Source organism: Bos mutus, chromosome 27, assembly GCF_027580195.1.
Source record: "Bos mutus isolate GX-2022 chromosome 27, NWIPB_WYAK_1.1, whole genome shotgun sequence".
Classification (NCBI taxonomy): domain Eukaryota; kingdom Metazoa; phylum Chordata; class Mammalia; order Artiodactyla; family Bovidae; genus Bos; species Bos mutus.
Genome location: NC_091643.1, coordinates 21,786,069 through 21,811,748, shown reverse-complemented (window position 1 = coordinate 21,811,748; position 25,680 = coordinate 21,786,069). Strand labels below are relative to the sequence as shown.

The window sequence follows — 25,680 nt, the reverse complement described above, 5'->3', positions numbered from 1 at the left end:
TTTACTCTGAAATATAGTGTGATTTTGGTATATATCATTAGTTTCAGAGAAGGTCTCTGAACTTCTTTGATCATTAACTCCCATCAGTAAAACTTTCTTAGCATGGAACCCCAATATATACATTTATTTGTAAATTAGGTAATAAATCACTATACTTATATGCTTTGCACATTTGACAAAAGTAGAAATATTTAAAGAACTATATACATAGATATAGATTCTAAGATTTTCTTCCCTTTCTGAGGAGAGTCCTGTCTGCCAGGTCAGAGATCACCAAGAATATTGTCATTATGGTCTACTGGTCCATCAAGCATACATAGATACCTAATAGTGTAAACGACCTTGACTTGAGCCCTTTGAGAACATTAGAGTTTATCACAAAAGAGATGCTCAACCAAATTCAGTGTAACCCTTAGCATTCCAAAGTGTTAATAGCTCAATTGTGTCCAACTCTTTGCCACCCCATGGACTGTATAGCCTGCCAGGCTCCTCTGTCCATGGAATTCTCCAGGCAAGAATACTGAAGTGGATTGCCATTCTCTTCTCAGGATCTTCCCAACCCAGGGATCGAACTTGGGTCTCCCGCACTGCAGGCAGATTCTTTACCCTCTGAGCCACTAGGGAAGCTCCTTAGTGTGCCAAACGTAGAGGCAAATTAAGAAATAAAATTGCCATTTGCACCAAATGTAGTAGTAAATATACAAACGTAGTAAATGTAGTAAAGATGATCATATTAAATAAACAAAATTCAAAACGAAGCAGTCATTGGCAGCATGTAATCTACACGCTAGATGTTATTCACTGGAGTAAACAGAAAGCATTTACACGTTCTTCAGAGTTACAGAAGCTTCAGACTATGAATTCTCCTTGACATGGGCTTTTGGATACCTCCCTAATGGAAGAGATCTCCTTTGTGAAGTTGCAGCCCTGGAGACAGACTTATTTTGCCAGGGCAGACATTGTCATTCACTAAACCTGCTGTCCTATTGCAGGCACTGTCTCACTCATAGGGCTTAACCAAATGCAGTTTTAATAATGTCCTTCCTATACCAAAGACCTAGGTCCATGCATGGCAGTGACTCTTAATAAACATTCCATTTCCCATCATTGACATTATTTTGAAAGAATCTACCAGAACTTTGAAAGTGTTAGTCATTCAGTTGTGTTCAGCTCTTTTTGACCCCATGGACTATAGCTCACCAGGCTCTTCTCTCCATGGAATTCTCCAGGGGAGAATACTGGAGTGGGTAGTCATTCCCTTCTCCAGGGGATCTTCCCAACTCAGGAATCGAACCCATGTCTCGTGCATTGGCAGGAAGATTCTTTTCCTTCTGAGCCAACTTTGAGTAGTCCTAAAAGGCTTAAGTAAGTTGCATCAGCAAGTGAGAGTAACCATAAGACCAAAGCAGATTTGTGTTACACTGGCTCGGACAAGAAGGTATCCCTGCTGTTAGATCAAAGCACACAGACCTAGAAACACTATGAAATTAAAAGATTAATTTGCAATAAGAAGATGACATTTATAAATTAGATAAAATCTGTAATACATTGCCAGAGTGGGATGATTTGCTTAGATGGAAAATATCAGAGACATACATAAGCCAGAATCTCTAGCTTGGTATACTGACTAGAATCCCTGCTCTCCAGGGATCTAGACGCGTTTGCAAAGCTTCCTCAGGTCAGAGGGCAGCTCCACCAATGGCTGAAACTAGTCCTTTATCATAAAAAGCACGAGCTGGAAAGCAATCAGGGCATGATGTTGCTATTTTCACTGCTCTTACAATTCCCAGCAGGATCTTGAAAAACATCAAATGACTTCTCGTATTCCCACTCCTCCCATCTGCTAAGCTGAAACCAACACTAATTATCACATACTGTATTCACCTCTCACAATTACAGGAGACTTGGATTATCTCAAATTTGTAGAAATATAACTTGAGGAGTTATTCTATAAACAATAAATTCTGAAAGGCACTTTTTTGTTGTGGAACACTTCTGATGGCCAGTAAGTGCAGATAGGAAACAGAAATAAAAATATAATTTTAAATTGGTTGTGTATTAGAATGTGTTTGCACCATACCCATGGTATGTGGCCAAGTTTCTCCATAAGGACTTGAAATGACCTTACAATGAAATTTGGATTTAATGAGTTTTTAGAAATGAGGGGCCAAGTTGCCAGCCCTACTTTGGGCTATGGTAAAATCAGAAATTAAAGCCCATCTTGCTTGAAAACATTTAGCTGTGTCTCCTCTCTAGTAATCTCTCAGTAAAAGTTACATTATGGGAATTCCCTGGCGGTCCAGTGGTTAGGAATCCTCACTTCACTGTAGAGAGCACAGGTTCCATTCCTGAGGAGGAAACTATGATATCGTATGCCATGCAGCATGGCCAGAAAAGAAAAAAGCAACCTTTATGTTGGTAATTTTCCTTTTAAAAAAACAAAAAATCTTTCAGATAGTTTAGGTCATTCTACCTAATGGAACTTGTACTTAGCATAAGAAGTACTTTTTCTGAGAAGCAATGTATCAAAACTGGGAGTATTGTCCTGGAAAGAGAGTGCTGCAAAGCAGGAGAGTCATTTGGGAACACTTTGGAGAAATGAGCAGAGTGCTCCATCATTTGACAATATGTGTTGACTAGCTCTTGGTTCTCTTGACTGATTGACCCTGATGTTCCGTAGGTGGCATCACCTCAAACATCTAAAACTCTGGCTTCTTCCTCCACACAGTGGGTCCAGTGGTAGTTTTAGTTGAATAAGATTATGGAGTTTTGATCCATAACTTAGCATCAACTGAGCCTAGATAGTTTTAATGAATCCGTATCATCACTATTATTTGTTTCTGACCATTAAAATTGATTGGGAGGCTAATGAGTTTTGGACGCAGACAGCACTGGGTGTGAATCCTGGATCTGCCAGTTACTATCTGACCTTTCTCAAAACATTTCTCTCTGTGCTTCAGCTTCCTCATCAATAAAGAGGACAAAGTAAACTGATAGTAGTCTGTATAACAGCAGTGGTCTATATACGTGGGTCTATAGCCAGTGCTAAGAGAGCCTGTGATACATCATAGGTACTCAGTAAATACTATGTCCTCTCTTTTGCTCCCCTTCCTTTCTGTGTTTGGGTAGAGAAGAGCTTTGTGCCTTTGTAGTCGGTCTCTTTGCATGACTCAGACTATCAGTTGTTGATATCTGTGCTAGAAATGACTGTACGTCCCTGACTCTGTCATAGTTCTAGAAATTTAGATGAAGTCCGTGCCTAACAGGAGTGAGGAGTGCAGGCTACCTTTTCCTTCTCGGTGGTTCTTGGCACATGCTTCAATCATAGAACTAATCACACTATTTTGAAATCATTTGTGAGTCAGTGTGATTTTTTCCCTCCTCCAAGACACAGCCAGGGTCCCATTTATCTTCCGCTTCCCCATGCCTAGCACAGGGTGTGGTTCCCTGCTTATGCTATGGTTGCTTCATGCTGCTCCTCTGCAAAAAGTGTCCACGTAGACCTGTTCTGTTCCATCTGACCAGTAAATGAGTAAACTGGGTTCAAAGTGCCCAGGTTTCTTTGAAGGACACACACACACACAGACTTTTGGTACTTTGTTTTAAAAGGGAACCAGACATTAGGCAGTCCAATTTTTTGAGATTTTTATGGAGAATATTCCCTTAGGATTGTCCCCCACAGGCACAGAAGTCTACATGCCTCAGCAGTTGGTACTGACTCCTCATCTATGCTCAGCCCAGTGATAAAGCAAAGTGGTATCTACCAAGGAGCACATTCTCAGTTTGAAGGGACTCAAGGGCATGAGCACTCTGGAAACAGTAAATTTAGGACACATGAGTTACTGATAAGCAGTAGTACTAGTATTAGTTGTAACTCGTGAGCATAACTACACTAATTTAATTCTCACCCTTTGTATAATTCAGTTGTCAAAGGTGATGGGAAAGAGGATGCACACTACAGAAATTTGGAGATTCAGGATCAGCACGGGTTGAAAATGATTTCATGTACAAAAATAATTACAATAATAATTAGCATTTGCATCATGCCTTGCGATTTACTAAGTGCTTTTACAGCATCTTGTAATTTTGAAAAGTTATAAATTAGCTCTTAGATACTATCTGATGCCAGTATTAAGCCTCCATGCCAAAGGCTGAAAGTTTTAAGATTGGATTTAGGGAACAGTGAAAAAAAGACAGGATTATTAACGCACTGAAAGGCCGAAAATTAGCCAAACTCATTGGCAGAGAAATAGATTTACTTGGCATTTTAGAAACTCAAAAACATATCTTGTAAAAGAAGCAGTTGGCTCATATTTTTATTTCATGGTGCTTGGCACTATTTATTTTTTAAGTTCTTTTGGGCAGAGTTTTTGATGTGCAATTACAATGATGAAGTTTGCTTAGTGGGAGCCAAAAGATTCACAAAACCAGGGGACATCTGATCCTTATTTAAGGGTAAAACCTAGAATTATCTGATGAAACCACTGGCTGTAAGTAGAAGCATAGTTAGAGGGGAAATACGAGGAGCTGATTAATATTTCGCTTTAAAACGCAGGTGTCTGTTTCCTAGAGGGAATCTAGATTGATCTGAAGAATGTTCGCTACAGCCCTAGCTCCTTCCCACAACCACAACTAAAGGCTGGACTTTCTGTCTCATAAACAGCCTAATGAAGAAACACACATGAGTTAATAAAACACAAATGTGAGTGAGAATTAGCCATGAAGATGGAAGACAGCCCCACCTGCCCACCCCTCCTCTCCCTCCGTCCCTTTTCTGCCTCCTGCCCGGCCTTTCCTTCAAAACACGCAAGGGTACCCGGCCTGCCAGGGCAGGGGGACACGTTATTGCCTAGACCAACAGCCGAGCTCTGCCAAGTCAGGTTACTGGATCACACAGGAAGCCAAAATCATCTAGACAGCCACGAAGGCAGCCCGAGAGCTGCGCGCGGGTGTCGCTGGCTCACTTGTAAGCCTTTCCAGATGTGGCAGCCGCGCGGACCTGGCGCGGGGCCAGGCGGCCGCCTGCAGTCGGCGCTCCCCGGGCCGCGGCGCGAGCCCAGCCGCAATGCCAGGCCCTTGAGGGCGCGGGGCTCGCGCGCGGCTCGCTCGCCCCCGGGCCCGGCGCGCACGCACCCCGGCCGCCTCGCACGGCGACCGCCCGCAGCCGGGGAGGGACCGCCGCAGGAGCGCGCCCCGCGGGAGGGTTGCCGCGCCGGGGCTGCGCTGAAGTCCGCTGCGGCCGCGGCGGATGGGGGACTCCGAGGCCCACGTGATGGCGCGGCCCCTGAGAGCCCCTCTCCGGAGGTCCTTCAGTGATCACATCCGAGACTCCACGGCCAGAGCCCTGGATGTCATTTGGAAAAACACCCGAGACAGGCGGCTGGCAGGTGAGAGGCGAAGAGGGGCGGGCGAGGACGAGAGGTCTGAAAAGGAAAACAAATATACAGGCACAGTTATTAACTCGGATCATGCATGAGCTCATCAACGGGGTGAAGTTCGTCACTGTCATGGCAAGGATTTCAGTCTCCCTTGTTCTGAGGTTTAGCTTTTCCGGAGTGATTTTTTTTTTTTTTTTTGAAACTCCAGTGCCTCTCTGGTTTCTGGTCTGATTATTTCTAGATAAGGTTTCATGAGAGGTTTTGTGGGTTGTGTTTTTTTTTGTTGTTTTTTTTTTTAACCTTGAAAACAAAAGCAAGGACCTTTCAAATGTCAGGAAATCAGTGGTGATGAACACCACCAGGCAAAAGCACCGAGGTCAGATGGGCCGGGGAGGGTCGGCTGTGGAGCTGGTCTGGTGAGGTGGCCTGGCCTATGCAGAGAGGGGCCTGGGAGGCTGGGTGGCAGGGCAGTCATCTATGCAGCCCAGTGAAAGCCTGCTGGTATTTCCTCTGGCAGCCTGGGGCTGCTCTGAGTTCCAAGAGGGTGTCAGATATGCTGGAGGCAGGCGTTTGAAATATAATAAAACATAAATACAGTGTGCAGTTCAAACGTTCTAGGGTTCATGTGACAGAGACAGAATGGCAGACTGTTTGAAAGGGTATGTTAAGGAAAAGGGAACCTCTGCCTGATTGTGATGTTAAGAATATTCATAAATTGATGTAAAAAATAGCTTCTCACAATAAAAAACAAAACCTCTCTGCATCCAGGGAAGACGCACCAATAGTGTTTAATGGCTGCTTCTTGTTTGCTCTCCAAGTCTGTATACTTCTGCTGTTTGCATGGATGGGTCAAAGATTATGTTTTCTTAACCTTCTTGGTTAATCCAATTGTTTTTCCATAGAGTAAATGAAGTTCTCAATGGTTAAAAATATTGGATGTGGCCTCCAAGTGTCAATCCAGGTTTCTGTGCTATGTGTTCTTGATAAAAGGCCCTTTGACTTTGACCTAATTGTCCTGACATAACTTGAAGAGGTGAAAGTTAAGGTTTGTGATTGTGATAAAGCAGATTAAGAAGATAACCTGGCAGTTACTTATCATTGTAGGCTGTAAATTTGTCTCAAATGCCCACGAAAATCTTTCTCTCTGTTAAACTAAATAATGCTGCTCAGGACTGGAAAAGAGTAAACAATGTCAAGTCTACCATAAGGTAGTGAAGAAAGAGTAAACCATTTTAAATTTAATAATTTTATTGTGGCTTTAGAGTAAAATATGATACCTTGAACAAATCCAACTTTATAGGAAGATTTTTTTAAAGTAGATTTTTGTAATGATAATTTCCAGTTGGCCAAAAGAAGTTTAAGACATAAGATATGGGAGTGTAAAATTCATGACTCTATTGATTGGCTCTTTAAAAAAACAGTCCCTTCACTGTTGCTTTTCTTGACAAATCTTTTGTCCCAAGTGGAAAGATTTCACAAATCATGCCTTATTAAAAATAACACAAAAATATTTTATTGTAGCTTGGTGCTCTAATTTGAAACTAGAGGTTGATTCATACAGTCTTGCTTCCCAGACCTCCTCTTGTATTTTCATAAATGAAGAGCTTTTGACAGCTGTTGGTCTCTTAGAATGAGGATATTATCCCTAGAAAGTTATTGTCTCTGCTTTGTCATTTGTCTGTTATATATTAATGGTCTGTATGGAGTCCAAAATATAGCACCTCATGAAGACCTCGTGGAGAAAAATAGTTACTTTTTACATGTGATAAAAATTAAACATTTCCCCAGCTCTAACAGCAAGTGGGACTTTAGCTTTAGGTCTACTGAAGTAAGAAATTCTTTATATTGTAAGGGTTCTCTAAGACAATTATGAACCTCTTTGGTAATTTACACAGTGGAATAGCCAGATATGATACTTAAACAAGAACAGACTTTGGCTACCATAGCTGACTGCGATTGCTGGGGACTTGGACTCTTTCTGTGTCCTCTCTCCTGCTTGGCTCATAGCTCAGTCAAGTGGAGACCTATTTGGTGCACATCCAGACCTCAGGACACTTCTATGCTTTCCCTCAAATGTCTCCTCTGCACCCCCGTCCCACTGGCCAAAGGCTAAATATTAGCTGTTAATTATCCACAAAAAGCCACTTCTCTAAACATCAAATCCAGTCTTTATTCTACATCACGCTACTTTGCCCTCTCTTGCAGAATGGAGGGCAGTAGAAAATCCAAACCGCCCACTTCTCTTATGTTGTGAAGTTAATGAGGTGACAGGTGAAACGTGTTTGGAAGCCTCTGAAGGGAAATAACTTCTGTTAATAGTACCTGGAATGTTATTTCCATGATGGTCGTTACCTTGATGACTTTCACCAAGTTTCTCAAACACTAATCTGAGATTTCAGTTTCTTTCAGAGGTTTCCCCTGACTGGATTGTTTGGCCATGGGACAGAGTTTTAAGTTTCCTTGTTAGGTATCTTCTCTCTCAATCAATGTAGGTCTCTGTTTTTCTCTCTCTCACACACATACGCGCATGCACGCACACGCGCACTACATAACTTAGAAGCTCCTAGTTCTTCTACTCCAAATGGTGTTATATACGCAAACCATCATTTACCTCTCCTTCCCTTAAACTCTCTGATGTATAAAACAAATTCCATCTGTTATTTTTAAGGATCCACAGGCTTACATAAACGAAAGACAGGATTGTTGCTGGCTGCTGGTGAAAGACCGACAGGTCGTGAGGAAGGACAGAACAGACTGTCTTAATTGCATCCTCCTTTATATGTAATTGCTGGTTCTGCACAACCACAGCCCACGGGGCTTCTCTTACTCCCGTCCCCTCTGCAACCATTATTCTCAGTCTCTTTTCTTTCCTAAAAACATAGGACGGCATTGTGTTTTCAGGGAATTAGAACTTTGAGGTTAACAGTGAGTGACAGATGGGGCTGACAGCCCTTCTCTGGACAAATTTGCATCGGTCTTACATGTGTGCTGTGTCCTTGCCACTCTTCCCTTTGGGCTCAGTGACATCTTGGCTCTGGGGAGCATTTCATTCCTGAAAAACCTGTTGCCCCTTAATCCTTTCATGTAGGACTTCACATTTTTGTGCCAATGGATCTCTTTAGCATTCTGGTGAAACCTCTGAACTCACTTCTCAGAATAATATTTTTAATATATAAATAAAATGTATAGAATTATAGCAGAAACCAATTAGAATGAAATATAGGGATCAAGGTGTTCAAACCCAAAATTTATAATATGGCACTATAACATGAATGAATTCTATAACAGGATAATGTGTTCAAAACAGGTGCTACGTCACTTCAGTCGTGTCCAACTCTTTGAGACCCTATGGGCTGTAGCCCACCAGGCTTCTCTGTCCATGGGATTCAATATAGGGAATTAAATACAAATTTGATGTTTTTAAAAGATGTGGGTGTGCAGTTTGTTGCTGCAGCCATAATTAATAGCATTAAACTGAACAGCCATCCTTAATTCATCTCCTTGTCACCAACCATCAGAGAGAGGAAATCCTGGGCAACAACATCCGTATCTAGGTGGCAACATGCAGATCTTCAGCTTTCCTGTTTAGTGGCTGAATGGGGCCAACAGCGTCCCATGAACATCTGTGGACAGAACTGCAGTCGTGTGTGATCTGGAGTGGATGTGACATCTGCCATAACTATCGAGGAAGGATGAGTGTAAATGATATTTTGTGATAACTGTAATGTGGTTTGGAAGAGTCTCACTTCCACTGGTGATGAAGTCACAGGGACACTAGTACCACTGTGTGTGGAATGGTGTCAATTTGTCAACATTCATAATTCAAAAAAATGCTACATCTCAATTACATTTAGTGACAATAAAAATGTTATTTCCCCCTCCAAGTTCATGGACACCTTGAATTCTCTCAAAAGACCCTAAATTAAAAATACATGCTTAATGCTTACCATGGCTTTCAGATACTTTCAGTCAAAAATTCTTATTGCCTGAGATGCTAGGCTATCGTACATGAGATGGCTGGAATCCTTTGATGTATATTTCACAAAGATCCGCTAACAAGTTTAAACTGATGCACCAACAGGACGCCCTCTAAGGAAATTAAAAAAAAAATTAAGATGAAGACACAGAGAGACTAAAAGTAAGGCAAAATCCAGAGGACATATGTGAAGTATCTTTCATCAATTTGGAAAGTGGACTGAAGAAATTAACCAAAAAGCAATAAAATGTTAGCTCTTATTTAACCTGTAATAAGATAAGAACAGGGCTTCCCTGGTAGCTCAGTTGGTAAAGAATCCACCTGCAATGCAAGAGACCCTAGTTCGATTCCTGGGTTGGAAAGATCCCCTGGAGGAGGGCATGGCAACCCACTCCAGTATTCTTTCCTGCAGAATCCCAAGGACAGAGGAGCCTGGCAGGCTCAGTCCGTGGGGTTGCCAGTCCATGGGGTTGCAAAGAGCCGGACACAACTGAGCAACTAAGCACACACACACAAAATAAGAACAATTTCTACAGTGTAAGACATACTGATTTTTAAAAGTATTCAGTCTATTCTTTTAGGGAAAGATGACATAAGGGGAAAAAACCTAAATACTGCAAACTGTTATGAACACATGTCACTAGTTCCATGGCTAAACATTAAAGAGAGGAGGAACTGAATTGCCTATGAAGAAATTAATAAAATTTAGACCAGTCTCAGTGAGATCCCCGGAGAAGGCAATGACAAGCCACTCCAGTACTCTTGGCTAGAAAATCCCATGGATGGAGGAGCCTGGTGGGCTGCAGTCCATGGGGTCACTACAAGTTGGACTTGACTGAGCGACTTCACTTTCACTTTTCACCTTCACACAATGGAGAAGACAATGGCAACCCACTCCAGTGTTCTTGCCCGGAGAATCCCAGGGATGGCAGAGCCTGGTGGGCTGCCGTCTATGGGGTCGCACAGTGTCGGACACGACTGAAGCGACTTAGCAGCAGCAGCAGCAGTGAGATTCAATAGGCATAGAATAAATGCTTCAGATATCTATGTTAGGTTAGAGTCCCCCTCCCCACCCCCGGGGATACTTTGTTGGATGTTCAGCATCTTCTATCTTTTGGAAAGTAGATTTTTACATTTCAGCTGACCAAGTCTCCACTTCACCAGTAAAAAAGAATGCTTGACACACGGTACAGTATATTGGCTCTGAATTTGGTAGGGCATCAAGAATTCTGGCCCATTTCCCATGACAGGCAACCACAAAGACTGACTCCTGTGAACTGTTTTCTACTCATTGGTTCACTGTGAAAAGCAAGTAAGGGCAAATAGAATGTCTTTTAACCAGGAGTGATGTATGCCTCAAACTATGCAGGCTCCTCCAGTAAACAAAGACTTCTCTAGAAGAATGCAGCACTATGGAACATTTCAAAGGGCCTGAGAGACAACCATTAATAGTGCTTCATGAGACACGGTCATCTTCTGAAGGGTGGATATGAGCGTGTATTAAATTAGATATTACTATTTCAGTTTAAAAAAAAAAAAAAGAAGCATTCTGATGTTGAGACCAACTTGAATGAGAGGAAATATACGGTTACTGAGCGAGCTGGCTGTGCTATCAGACTGCCTGGGTAACTTTGGGCAAGTCTGTTCCTCACCAATTTAAAAAGGGATGAAAATAGTATCTATGCCATAAATTGTTTTAAGGATCATGTGAGTTACTACGCAAAGTCCTCAGAAAAGTCATTGGCATAAGTAAACCCTCTGTCAGCTTTTGGTTGGTATAACTTCCCGTTTCCTTGTGCTCTACTTGCAAGGAAGCTTCACCCCTATAGGGTGACACCTCAACTTTTGCCTAAGTCTTTGGGCAAAAGGAGTTCATCAGTCCTAAGGAAATGAAAAGAAAATGTAACATTTGAATGGAACATGGGATGTACTTCTGTACCTGTGGTGCAAAACAAAGAAGACTCTAACGAAGGTGACTTTTACAGAACCTGGGTTGAAATCCAAAAAGAATTGATTAGAGAATAACTGTTTTCACACACTAGTCTTTGCATATGAGTTTGTCAGGCTAGATATATTATACAATATCTGAGAGTCTTCCCAAACGAGTTGGAACCTGCTTTGAAAATTGCTAGATAGTTGGAGCCAAACATGGGAAAGAGCAGCAGCACCAGCAGGCGAGATCCAAGCACGTGGGCCAGCTCTGAAGTAGGAAAAAGTATGCTCAACATCAAGGCTGCCACTTGAAAGGGATAGTTCTCACGCCTCCCTTTCTGGAGCGAAACTTCTGTAACTTTCTTCACCTAAAATAGTATGTCTCTCCAGAAAAGAATGGCATAAAATAGTATGTATGAACAGTCAGCACAGTTTGCCAAAGGTCATTATAATTACAATCATGAGATGTGTTCAAAGTCAGGGGCTTAATAGAAGGGTTATATTTGTGACTTCCCTAGCGGCTTCCCTGATGGCTCAATCTGTAAAGAGTCTGCCTGCAGTTCAGGAAACCTTGATTTGATCCCTGGGTTGGAAAGATTTCCTGGAGAAGGGAATGGCTACCCACTCCAGTATTCTTGCCTGGAGAATTCCATGGGCAGAGGAGCCTGGTGGGCTGTAGTCCATGGAGTTGCAAAGAGTCGGACACAACTGAGTGACTGTTTCATATTAGTGATAGGTCTGCCTAAGCATCAGAATCTGTATCAGGAAACCAAAACTGGATTTAAAAGAACATTCCACTGGAGGAGCTCTATTCTAGAGGAATGATTAAGGAGTAGATTGAAGTCAAGCTTGCCTTTTATGTGTTTTTCAATTTCTTGTTCCTGTCACTTAATAATAATAGGCCATTCTTGAAGAAAGAAGATACGCTGTTCACAAGGCATGTGTTGGGGCTATTTACTTGTAATGATGATGTGTTCATATTGATCCTTCTGTGCTCGTCCCACATTGCTTGTGAACAGCCACTGATATTTTTGAATCATTTTCCTGGAATTATTGATGAAGACCTAACCATGGAAAAAAACAAAGATACTCATCCCTTTAATAATCAAACTAGCAACTACAGGACTACTGTTATATTCCTCAGGCAATCGTCAAAGACAAAGCAGCTAGTATGAACTAATTTTTTTGTAATATGAACTAAATATGGCACCCAGCCTGAGGTGGTTATTATCATTGGATGGATTCTTTATGACAAATAATATAATAACAATAACTAAGTTGTTATTTGAGTGTTTACCAAGTGCTTTAATCTTAAAAATGATCCTCAGAGGTATGTAGTACTATTTTTATTCCCATTTAAGCTAGGGTATTTTTGGCAGTACCTTAAAAATCCATTAATGAATGTCCATAGACAAAAATCAGAAACATCCAAATATGCCATCATCATTAATTAATATCACAAATATGTATTGAGAATCTATCATATGCAAAATGTTGTGCTAAGCACCAGATAACTAACAAGACAGACACAGTCCTTAACCACCAGCCATGAACATCACATCTGAATTCTACCTTTGAATTTAAGAGGGACCTGGCATGGGCAACATGAACCCCATTTTCTTAAGGAAGAACTGTGCAATGTCTCTTGACATTGCTGCTAAGTCACTTCAGTCGTGTCCGATTCTGTGCGACTGCATAGACGGCAGCCCACCAGGCTCCCGCATCCCTGGGATGCTCCAGGCAAGAACACTGGAGTGGGTTGCCATTTCCTTCTCCAATGCATGAAAGTGAAAAGTGAAAGTGAAGTCGCTCAGTGATATCCGACCCTCAGCGACCCCATGGACTGAAGCCTTCCAGGCTCCTCTGTCCATGGGATTTTCCAGGCAAGAGTACTGGAGTGGGGTGCCATTGCCTTCTCCACTCTTGACATTGAGAGAGGTCTAAAACTCATCACTGATTTGATCTTTAAACCAATGACTCTCAAGGGGATGAGAAAAGACACACTTTGAAGGGGCAGTATTGGAAAGAGCACATGTAGTTTTAAAGATACACACGATCCGTTTATTGTTTCCATAGTGTAAACTGCATCCTCCAAAATGCTGAAGATAGAGAAATCATGCACAGGTGGGAGGGATGGAACATGAGCATAAAGGTTGAGAGACATCAGTTTAAACTGATCCGTGCATCCCAGCGAGCCCAACTCCTCTCATGAGCAGAGTAACCTATAAATGTAAATCAATAAATCAGGCCATCAGTGGACAACCCGATGGAGCAAGGGGAGACCCTCTCTGCAGAGGATCGGACAAATTAGTGCATCTTCCCTGATGAACTAGCCATTCTCTTCATGGAACAAAGACTCGATACCTCCAAAGTGCTATGAGATCATAGCTTTAACCATTTCTTTAAGATGAGATACTGACTTTTTTACAAAGTTGAAATGTACTAAAGTTGAAAATATGTCACTATCTAAAACAGGGTGCTTTTGACTGATTCAGAATTCAGAATGAACTAAACTTGGAGATTGTGTTTTAAATATTTTAGTTTATTGATGAGATTGATCTCAGATCTCAACATACATGGGCTATAGACTTAAAATTCATTTTTCAAAATCTTTTGTTATTTCACAGAATTTCTCATGGAACCAAACTGGAAGTAAGGACATTTTTTCTTCCCATAATAACTTTAAAAGAGATATTCCTATTTTGGATTTTTAAAAGAAAAGAAAGATAATGATGGATGAGTTATATTAAAATATGACATAATTATTATACCTCAAAAATACAGCATAATTATTATATTCTTAAATGTTTACCAGTCACCAAGGTTGTATCATACTCTGAACAGAAAAATACTTGAGGTAATAGAATTTGAGGGTCAAGTCTGTAATCATGGGGGCTTCCCTATTGGCTCAAACAGTAAAGAATCCACCTGCAGTACCGGAGACCCAGGTTTGATCCCTGAATCAGGAAGATCCCCTGGAGCAGGGAATGGGTACCTGCTCCAGTATTCTTTCCTGGAGAATTCCATGGACAGAAGAGCCTGGTGGGCTACAGTTCATAGGATCACAAAGAGTCAGATACAGTTGAACAACTCACACACACACACACACACACACACACACATAATTATAGTGAAGCAATTCTGTATTCTCGTATATATATAATGAGCTCAAAAAATTCTAGTTCATTTCAGATCAGTGACATTCTAGATTGCTTTCAGTAATTTTAAAATTAGAGAAACAATAATTTGAACATTAGTTATCTATCAAATGCAGAGTTTAAATCAGTGAGAAAATTACCAAAGAAGGTATGACTTTGAATTAATACTGCTTTTAACAGCTTCCACATTTTAATTAGAGCATATTTTGAGTACTGAAAGTAAGTTCACCTATCATGGCCTCATTTTCTCTTAGAAGTGACTTCTCTAATATATTCCAAAGAATCCAGCTAATTGTGGCATCTTAGTATTTCCAGGTAGAGAAGCCAAAGGATGAAAGAAAGCAAGAAAGTTTTTAAAGCTGAACATTTTGTTTTCAAATAAGGGGTCTTAGAGAAAATGTGAGATGTGGCTCGGATGCTGTACAACCAAGAAGGCAGACAGAGCATCCATTGAAGCAGAGGGTTTTTGCATTGCATGGGCATAACCTTGTACTAGCTACTAATTAGCTAATATTGATTGTGCACTGACTGTAATGCTGCTGCTACTGCTGCTAAGTCACTTCAGTCGTGTCTGACTCTGTGCGACCCCATAGACGGCAGCCCACCAGGCTCCCCCATCCCTGGGATTCTCCAGGCAAGAACACTGGAGTGGGTTACCATTTCCTTCTCCAATGCATGAAAGTCAAAAGTGAAAGTGAAGTCGCTCAGTCGTGTCCAACTCTTAGTGACCCCATGGACTGCAGCCTACTAGGCTCCTCCATCCATGGGATTTTCCAGGCAAGAGTACTGGAGTGGGGTGCCATTGCCTTCTCCAGACTGTAATGCTAGCTGCTAGAAAATATACAGCGTAAATTAAAAACTGTCCCTAGACTTCCATAGATTCTGGATGGCAGGAAAAAAAGTAACCTACAGAGAAAACTAGCCTCTAGGGCATGGTTTGACGGATCCCATAAGGCACTTGCTGAGCCAATCAGTATCTGTCCTTCCCCCTTGCTTCCCTCCTTTTCTCTTCCCTCATTTCTTCTTTCCCTCCCTCTTTCGCTTTCTTCTTCCTCCCCTTCCTCCCTCTTTCTCTCTCCTGTCTATCTACAGTAGGAACTGACTACTGACCCAAGTACATTATAACAAAAGGATGTCCAGACTATTTCATTACTGGTTTTTCTGTACTTTGGTAGAGTCATGCTCATTTGTATCCCAATAAACATGATTTATAAGTGAAAATTTCTTTGAGATAACTAGCTTTTCAACTCATAAATGATCACTTTTCCATTATTGCACATGGAAATGAAAACATTTGAATCATTGCAGAGAAGAGCCTCTATGTCACTATGGGAATGTGACAGCAGTGATGTGTGTGTGTGTGTGTGTGCGCGCGCATACGCGCATGCACACGCGTGCATGTGTGCTCAGAGGATGATAAATACAGGGGTTTCACATTGAAAATTTTTTTCACAATAGCATTGATATGTTCAGCCAGATAAGTTATACGGGTGTTCCTCAACACTGGAAAAAAACCCTCACACTAGTAACTGAATGGATTCATCTGTTTGCTTCCTCCAAAGAATAAAAATAAGAACGTAAAGTATCCCAGCACAATTTTGCCCCAGTATAGGCTGGAAGCAGTAAGGTTTGCCCTTTTTTGAGACAGTCATTGACCCACATCTTGCATTCAGTATAACACAAATGTATTCCCAGTCGAAAGTTCAGTAAGGGCTTGAGAGTAGCAACCAAGAGGTGGAGAGAACAGAGGCTGTTTTTACGATTTGCCAAGATATCCAGTCTCCTCTTTATTTGATTAGTAAAAATATCTTTGTGTTGAATTCAGTGTCAGTTTTGATCCTGTACTGCAAGAATCTCCAATCAGTAAATTATTTCAGTCAAGAACTGAAACACTATTAATGAAAAACTAATTAACAACCTCTCGACAACAGAAATCACCAGGACATAGCAAAAAACACAGCATATTTTGCCGGCTGAAATCTTGCTTGGTCATCTCTAAGTATCCTGACACCACAAATCACTTTTCTCTCTGTGTCTCTTTAAGAGATTTATTATTAGTATGAACACCTCTAGGCAGTTGTGTACATACATACACGCACACTCAGCACACACACGTACATCCCTCAGGAAGCCAAGACTTCAGGGAACCTCTCTTCAAAAACAGACTAAGGCTCTCTGATTTACAGGATGCTGCTGTAAAAGTCACAACGTAGCATCTGGTTGTTAACAGCCTGGAGTAGGGGCAGAGATTCAGCTCCTTTAATGATGTCTAGACTTTGTTTTATCTTGTAGAATTTTGGTGACATATTTAGTTTTTTGCAGACAACTTTCAAATCACTGACTCAGCATTCGGTGTGGTTCCGTTTATCATGAGCCATCATCTCTAATCTGGTTTTGAATAGCAGGATGTTGTAGGTCCAGATTGAAGTGTGACCTCTGAATGTTTTCCATTCATGCTTGATTACTATATCCTAGAGGTCTAGACAGTGTTATTGGTTTCTCACCAACATAAACATCTGGCAAAAAAAAAAAAGAGAGCTAAACTGGATGAGTAAGGACATTCCTCATATACCTTTACGATATGCTGTATTTAAAATAAAACTTTTGAAAATGAAGCCCATCTCAGGTTGTAAAGGATGCCATCACACATATTGTTTTTCACCTCAGATGAGTCAGTCTTTGGACTATAATTTTTCACCGATGAAAACAAGTTTGAGCATGTACTTTCAGACTGCAATAGGAACATCTCTCCTTTGTGCTATTACAAGAAGCTAGAATTTCATTTAGTGAATTCCAGCCAAATGAAATGAGCACATGCACACTGACTCATGTGTGGCTCTGGGTGAACAAATGAGATGATAAGCCAGTGGGGCAGGAAGGGAGTGATAGGACCAAAGCCACAGCAGCGTGGGGATGCGCGTGGTACCAGGCCTCCTCAGTCTTGGTTCACCTGGCTAGGTTTCCTTACTCTAAGTGTTACTGATTGATAGGAACTCTGCAGAGGGCTTACTTAAGAGCCGGCACTCATTCCCAGGTGGCACAGTGGTCAAGAATCTGCTTGCCAACGCAGGAGACCCAAGAGACTTGGGTTCGATTCCTGGGTCAGGAAGATCCTCTGGAGAAGGAAGTGGCAACCCGAACCAGTATTCTTGCCTGGGGATCCCATGGACAGAGGAGCCTGGTGGGCTACAGTCCATGGGGTCACAAAGAGTCAGACACGACTGAACGACTGAGCACACACCAGAGTGGAATACTGTCCCAGGGAAAAACTGAGGCCCTTTCTTTTATGCTAGGGCTGCAGACCACATTCAACCAAATGCCAGCAAAACCTGTGTGCAGCTGGGAGCACCAGGATGAAAAATGTAGAGGTGTGACAAGACAACCCAAGGAGTCTGCCTTATTTGTGTTCTTTGCATGCAGGTGGCCTCGATAGCAATAGGATGAGAACAGCACTGGGAATGTTACATGTAGGATTACACTGTGCATTTGTGAAATGTACATTCAGTAATGAATCCCAATTTGTGTACAGCATCTTGTGCATAATATTAAGCTTCTTTCTTCTTTTTTTTTTTTTTTTTGGCTAGGGTAAGAAAAGAAGAGAAAGATTTCTTTCAGTCTTTCAGTGATCCTTTGTATAAATTGATGACTTAGAACCCAGGCTGTGTTTCCAGCCAGACAGAGCTCTTTGGCACAGCATAATCTTTGCACAACTGAAGATAAACATGGAGGTTAAACCTCAGAAAAGTGATTTCAAAGTGCAGGCTGAAAATCTATTGTAAATGCCCCTTTGCCCTATTTAAGCCAATAACAGCAGTTTGTGACCAGCCACACTGCACAAACCCCAAGGATTAGCCAAGTGTTAATAAGCTGGGAAATGGGAAAAAATAAACATTTAATATTTTTTAAAGAAAGAAAGGAAAATAAAAAGACGGCATCTGGAAAGGGCTTTAACAGGGAGGTGAGGGTAAACCCCTGCTCACTGATCACACCAGAATGAATGGGTCACAACAGCGCACCCATCTTCTCAGCCACCGACACACGCATTCCAGGTTCCCATTCTTGTGAGCTCAGTTCGCAGAAAATGTTTTTATTTCTGTGACCCTGAGCATGACTCCCACTTTGCCCATGAAGTATTCCCGGAGTGAACCTTCATGGCCTTTCATCCTCATTAACCCCCCTATCAACCCACACGGACCCTGACTCCAGCCGATTTTGTGACTGTCTGCTTTTTCTTTATCCAGTTTGCACTGAAAATGAGCTACAAGTGGAATTAGGACAGAATTCATAATCTGTCCGGTGTGTGCTTACTCTCCTGTCCTTGTTCCATATTCTTGTCCCTACCTGGACTTAAAGTATTTTAACTGATTAATGAAACACCATGACATGAGCTATCCACTCTTCTTACATGCACTTACATAAAAGTGCGTGCTTTTGAATCACAATAACTTACGTAACATCTCTGTTTTTAAACAGAGTCTAGGAAAATGGCATTTTGTAATTTTTATTACAATGGAAAAAAGCTAACCCATTCTTTGGACCCAGTGAGCTCTAAGGGTCAAAAGCCAAGTGCTTTTAATAACTTTTTAAGAGTAGGTAATCCTTGCTCACTTTGAAGACTGAAGCATGTACTAATTGCTTTTGTAAAATGAAGGTGATGTTGCTTTAGCTAATGGTCCATGCAGTCTTACCCTGGGACATTTGATCACAGTGTCTCATGTGGCTTAAGTTGCTGTTTTCATAACATACTCGCTGTTTTTTTGATTCAATACAGTTCAGGTAACATTTGAAATCAGTACCTTTGCCTTCCAAAAATATTTTGTCCAAAAACATCTTTAGATATGTTATCAATTAACTAATGGCAAGATTATCATTATTAAGTGTTTGACATACACACAAAAAAACCCCATGTATCAACCACTAACTTAAGTAATAAAACATTAAAATTACTGTCTCAAAATTTTTAATTTAAAATTACTGTGTGCCCCTCCTGAATCCCATTCCCTCCCATTTCCTCCCCAACTCCCCCTGACATTCTAGTCCTGAACTTGGGATTCAATCCTTCCCATAATGGTTTTGCACTCTTATTATATATGTAAGTAACCCAGAACAGTGCTAATTATTGTTTTGTACATTTAAAATTTTTAAGTGGGACCATACTGCAGATATCATTCTGTAAGTCATCTTGCTCAGAATTATATTTTTGAGTATATTTTTATAAATTAAGCTTTTTATTGATGTTTAGTTTTTGTTCAATATTATATGGGCTTCTCAGGTGGCACATGGTAAGGAATCCTTCTGCCACTGCAGGAGACTCAAGAGATGTGAGTTCAATTCCTGGGTGGGGAAGATCCCCTGGAGTAGGGAATGACACCCCACTCCAGTATTCTTGCCTGGAAAGTTCCATGGAGGAGCCTGGTGGGCCACAGTCCATGGAGCTGCAAAGGGTCAGACTTGACTGAGCAACTGAGCACACAATATAGTGAGTCACAATTTTTAAAGGTTGTACTTAGTTTATAGTTATTATAAAATTGTGACTGTATTCTCTGTGTTATACGATATATCCTTGAAGCTTATTTTATACTTAATAGTTTGTACATCTTGCTACCTTATCCCTTTATTTCGACTCCCCACTGGTAACTACTAGTCTTTCTTTAGTCTGTTTTGTTGTTGTTGTTGTTATTTTCACTAGTTTGTTGTGCATTTTTTTATTCCATATATAAGTGATATCATAGTGTTTGTCTTTCTCTGACTTATTTCACTTAGCATAATACCTTCCAGGATCATCCATGTTGTTTGCAAATGGCAACATTTCATTCTTTCTTATGGCTGAATAGCTTCTTTATCCATTTATCTGTTGATGGACACTGAGGTTGCTTCCTCATCTTGACAATTATAAATAATGCTGCTGTAAACACTGGGATGCCTGTATCTTTTTGAATTACTATTTTTGTTCTTTTTTGATACATACCCAGGACTGGAATTAAGTCATATGGTATTTCTGTTTTCAGCGTTTTGAGAAACCTCCGTATTCTTTTCCACAGTGGCTGTACCAGTTTACATTCCCACCAACTCTGTATGTAAGAGCTTCCTTTTCTCTACATCCTCACCAACATTCGTTATTTATGTTCTTTTGATGATAGCTGTTCTGAAGGTGTGAAGTGATATCTCATTGTGATTTCGATTTGCATTTCCCTGATGATTAGCAGTGTTGAGCATCTTTTCATGTGCCTGTTGGCTCTCTACATTTCCTCTTTGGCACAGTGTCTATTCAGGTATTCTACCTATTTTTTAATCATATTGCTTGGTTTTGGTTTTTGTTTTGATGTTGAATTGTATGAACTGTTTATTTATGTTGACTATTAATCCTTTATCACTCATATTATTTGCAAATATTTTCTCCCATTCAGTATGTTGTTTTTTGTTTTGTCGATGGTTTCCTTTGCTATGCAAAAGCTTTTGAGTTTAATTAGGTCCCATTTATTTTTGCTTTTAGAGGCAGTTCCAAAAAAATACTGCTGAGATTTATGTCAAAAAATATTCTGTATAGGTTTTCCTTGAGAATTATTTTATTCATGTTGAAACTTAAAAGATCATTTGTTCTTATTATTTATTTTATGAATATGCTGTATTTTACTTAGTCATCCTTCTGTTGAAAGGCATTTAGTTTGTTTTCAGTTATGCACTTTTTCAAGCATCTGCTATTAGGAATGAATACTATTGTTTATACCTCTCTGTACATATGTGTAGAAGTTTCTCTGTGACAGGGTAATTCTTGTAAGGATGGGATTTCTTAGTAAGTTATGCACATCTTATATGGCCAAACTGTTCAGACTGTGGTGGGTGTTCATGTATTGTTCACCCACCAATGATATAGAAGAATACCCAATATCTCAATAGAAGAGAATTTTTCAAGTGCTGTAAAACTCGTAGAATATTTACTTTAAAAAAAACACAAAAATATAAATAGTATAAGATATTAACAAAGTCAAATTTATATATATCAATATGTATGTATGAGTACATATAAATGTATGTGTTCTTATATATATAGTCATATACATATGTACATTTTTATATGTATATATCATATATAAGTATATCATGAAGGGTTTTTAAGTTATTAATAGAATTAAGCAAAAATTAGATAAATAGGGTTGGAATGAAGCTTATAAATAATAATATTTTTCATTTTAATTTTTTAATTAAAATGTAATTAAATATCTGCTTAAAGGTGACAATAAATGTCAAGTTCATTTATGCCTATTCTGGGTCTATATTTGGGTACAAATCTAGCTTAAGGGCTTCCCAGGTGGCTCAGTGGTAAAGAATCTGCCTACCAGTGCAGGAGACATGGGTTCAATGCCTGGGTCAGGAAGATCCCCTGGAGTAGGAAATGGCACCCCAGTCCAGTATTCTTGCCTGGAAAATTCCATGGAAGGTGGAGCCTCGTGGGCTACAGTCCATGGGGTCACAAAGAGTTGGATGTAACTAAGCGACTGAGCTGTTGCACTTGTGCAACTTAGGTAGGTAATGAGGATAGAAAATGGAGGGAAAATCTATCCCAGAATTAGAGGAAGCAGAAACTGTGACTCAGAAATAATATTCTCACAATAACCTGTATTAAGAAATACCTGCTGCTGCTGCTGCTAAGTCACTTCAGTCGTGTCCGACTCTGTGCGACCTCATAGACAGCAGCCCACCAGGCTTCCCCGTCCCTGGGATTCTCCAGGCAAGAACACTGGAGTGGGCTGCCATTTCCTTCTCCAATGCATGAAAGTGAAAAGTGAAAGTGAAGTCACTCAGTCGTGTCTGACTCTTAGCGACCCCATGGACTGCAGCCCACCAGGCTCCTCCATCTATGGGATTTTCCAGGCAAGAGTACTGGAGTGGGGTGCCATTGCCTTTTCCGAAGAAATAGCTCCTCTTCACCAAAGTTAAAAAAAGATTCCCCTGAAGGCTTCCATGAGAACCAAGGGTTCCCTGGAATAAGTGTGAAAACCAGGCATAAGGGACAAACTTTTTTTTTTTTTTGCCATTCCATGCAGCATGTAGAATCTTACTTCCCTGACGAGGGATCAAATCTGAGCCTCTTGTATTGGAAGCACAGAGTCCTAACCACTGGACTGCCAGGGAAGTCCCAGGGACAAATGTCACTGAAAAGCAAGTCTTTCCTCAAATGGTGGATAATTATCCTCAAATGGCAGAAGCATTAATTTTGCAAAAATAAGTGTAGATTTTATTTTTTTATTCTTCTCTGTTAAATGAGTAAAATAGCAATACTTTATTTAAAAATGTCTTTTGTAAGCAAAGCATCATGCTTTAGAATGATATGCCTGTTAAAAATCAATGTCTTTACCTCAACTTTTTCTCAGAGATATATAACTAAAGATGGTTATTCAGTTTGAAAATTGAGACTGCTGAGTAAGGGCACGGTGGCCTCTGCATATGTGTTTTCCCATCCGCCTAGCAGTCTTTCTTCTTTCTGTATTGATTGGATATAAGTTGGAAGCAGTGCACTGTGTGGTATTGTGAAGACCTCAGATGTGATAGTGGAAATGGGCTCCTCAGAGTTGCCTGGCAATATTGGTGAATTTACGGCTTCCTTAGTTAAATGATCTCTTTTCACTTTACTGTTGATCACACGTCATTCTTTGAGAACATGAAGTCTGGATGGAAACAAGCCACGCCCTGTAAAACATATGCTGATTTTCTTATAATCACATAATTATTGATTTTCCTCCTAATTTTAATGCCTTTTATAATTTCTCATGGAATATGTTCCCCTCAAGCAATTCTGTTCAGTTCTTTCTGTTCTTCTCTTCAAAATATAAACCTTGTCTCTTCTTTTAAGTCTCCTATTTCAGTTAGAATGTCTCTAATATCCATCATTTTTATACTAAATTTACTTATTCAATGACAGTCACCATAAAAATGATTATTTTTAGCACTCATTATGTTAATTGACATTTAGAACGAACGCTGTTTCCCACACCAACTGTAGTGCCCATACCCCAAAAAAGGGCTCAGCGAAAGAAATTGTAGCTAAAGTTTTTAAACTTTTTTTTTTCTTTAAACTCAGAAAGATGATAAGTTTCCTCAACTCCCTGACATTTACTTTTAGCTGGACCCCTGACATGCAGTGTGTTGCTCTGCTCAGAGCCTCTCTTGTAGTATTGTTTAATACTTACATAGCACTATGAAGTGGGCTTCCCTGGTGGCTCAGATGGTAAAGAATCTGCCTGCCAGTGAAGACTTGGGCTCAATCTCTGGGTCAGGAAGATCCCCTGGAGAAGGGAATGGCTACCCTCCCCAGTATTCTTGCCTAGAGAATCCATGGAGAGAAGAGCCTGGTAGCTACAGTCCACAGGGTTGCAAAGAGTCAGACACGACTGAGCAACTATGCACACACACATAAAGTAGATTCTGAAGTAGATTTATTAGCCCTGTTATATTTTTGTTTTACAAATGAGGAAATATGTCCAGACAGGTAAGTAACTGGCCAAAAATCACATAACATGTCCAAAATTGACAAGTTCTTCACTTTTCCGTAAAACTTATCTTTCCATCTCAGTTCATCATTAATTTCTCTCTTCCTTCATACCTCGCACTCCTTCCATCCACCAGTCTTGTCAGCTCTCCCAGCAAAACGCCTGGACGTTCTGACTGCCATCTTCAGAACGGCCGCCCTGGGCCAAGCCACCGTCACTCCAACCTGCGTTCACACTATTGCCTCCTAACTGGCCTCCCTATGGACAGAGGAGCCTGGTGGGCTACGGTCCATGGAGTCACAGAGAGTCAGACACAACGGAGCAGCTCAGCCCGCACTCACTCACTTCTGCCTCTGCCTCTCTCCAGTAGCATATTCCAAGCAATGCAACCTGAGGGATATTTTTAAATGTAAATCACGTTTTGTAACTCCTCAACTCAAAACCCTTAGTAGCTTTTCCTCACACTTAGAATAAAATCTGTTCTGTGGCCAAGAAGTCTTCACCTGACCTGAAGCCTGCCTACCTCTCCTAAGTCACCTTCACCTTCTTATATTCTTCCCCCAGCTCATTCCTTTCCATGCACTCTGGCCTCTGCTCTTCCTTGGCAATTGCTGTTCCCTCCTCTAGGAAAACTCTTCCCGATAGTCACATGGCTCTCTCCTTCGCTTCATCCAGGTCTCCAATAAATGGTACATCAACTGAGAGGCCATTCTGGCTCATTCTATTAAAATCACATTCTCCCATCAACCAATTGCAATCCTTTCATCCCAGTATGTTGTGGGTTTGTTTATGTCTCTCCTTCTAAAATCTACATTCTTCTTTGAAGCCAAAACCAAATGTACATATACATATTGGCAAAAGCAGAAATGCATGTATGAACATTGTATATCAAAATATACAAGTACATTTAGTATAGAACCAACTAAAAGGAAAAAATAGGTATCAGGAAGCTGAGACTGAACATCTCATGTTCTTTCTGTATCAACCAAACACTTAGGAGCTATTTGAATCAGTACCCTCTCCCTTGTACACATCATGTATATTGTTTTTCATAAATTATTTTTGGATTATATCCTTACTTTTATGTGATAATTCCTAAAGCTCAAACTATTATATATATATACACGATACTATAGTTCCACCTGTACCAACCAGCATTAGTTAAGCCTTTCTCCTTTATCTATTTTATCTGTGTACATGTCTGTCTATTTACACATTTATCTATTCATCTAGCTAGCTAGCCAGCTTTGTCTATCCTATCCTCACCTTTAAACTCTAATCCTGTATCTCCAACTGTCTACTGGACATGTTCATCAAATGTTGGTGGTCTTGCAACATCAGATTAAACTCAACAATTGCAAGGTTAACCTCATAAACTTCTATAGCTTGCCTCCCTGACCCTTTATCCCTCATACCACCTCGGTGACAAAATACTGTCAAATTCACTTTCTGTGTATCTCAGCGTCTGCCCCTTCCTTTCCCGTTCCACATCCACCACCGGGACACAGACTGCCATTATTTTTCAGTAGATAAAGTCTAACAGGTCTTCTAAGCCTGTCCTTGTAACTCCAGCATCTGCCACTTCAATCCATCTTGCATGCCACTGCCGTCTTAACTTCGTCACTGTTTTTGCCCAAAAACCTTGTGTTGTGCATTTCTTAGGCATGTATTACCAAAACCCCTCAATGCATGTGTGAAGGTCTTCTGTTACCTAGATGAACTCTCTTTAGTCATCCCTAGCTCCCTAT

General features: G+C 40.6%; 1 protein-coding gene across 5 annotated transcripts in view; it reads left to right on the top strand.

The window, feature by feature from the left end:
- The window catches only part of DLC1 (DLC1 Rho GTPase activating protein), a 443,006-nt gene that overhangs the window by 257,344 nt on the left and 159,982 nt on the right, over positions 1-25,680 (top strand). Inside the window, exon 1 of one of the 5 annotated variants that reach the window (XM_005890952.3) lies at positions 5,149-5,387. The exons of the other annotated variants lie outside the window; for them this stretch is intronic. Coding sequence (XP_005891014.1) covers positions 5,249-5,387 — 139 coding nt within the window. The 5' untranslated portion in view covers positions 5,149-5,248. Of the gene's footprint in view, positions 1-5,148; positions 5,388-25,680 lie in introns of those variants that run through there. 5 annotated transcript variants of the gene reach the window in all.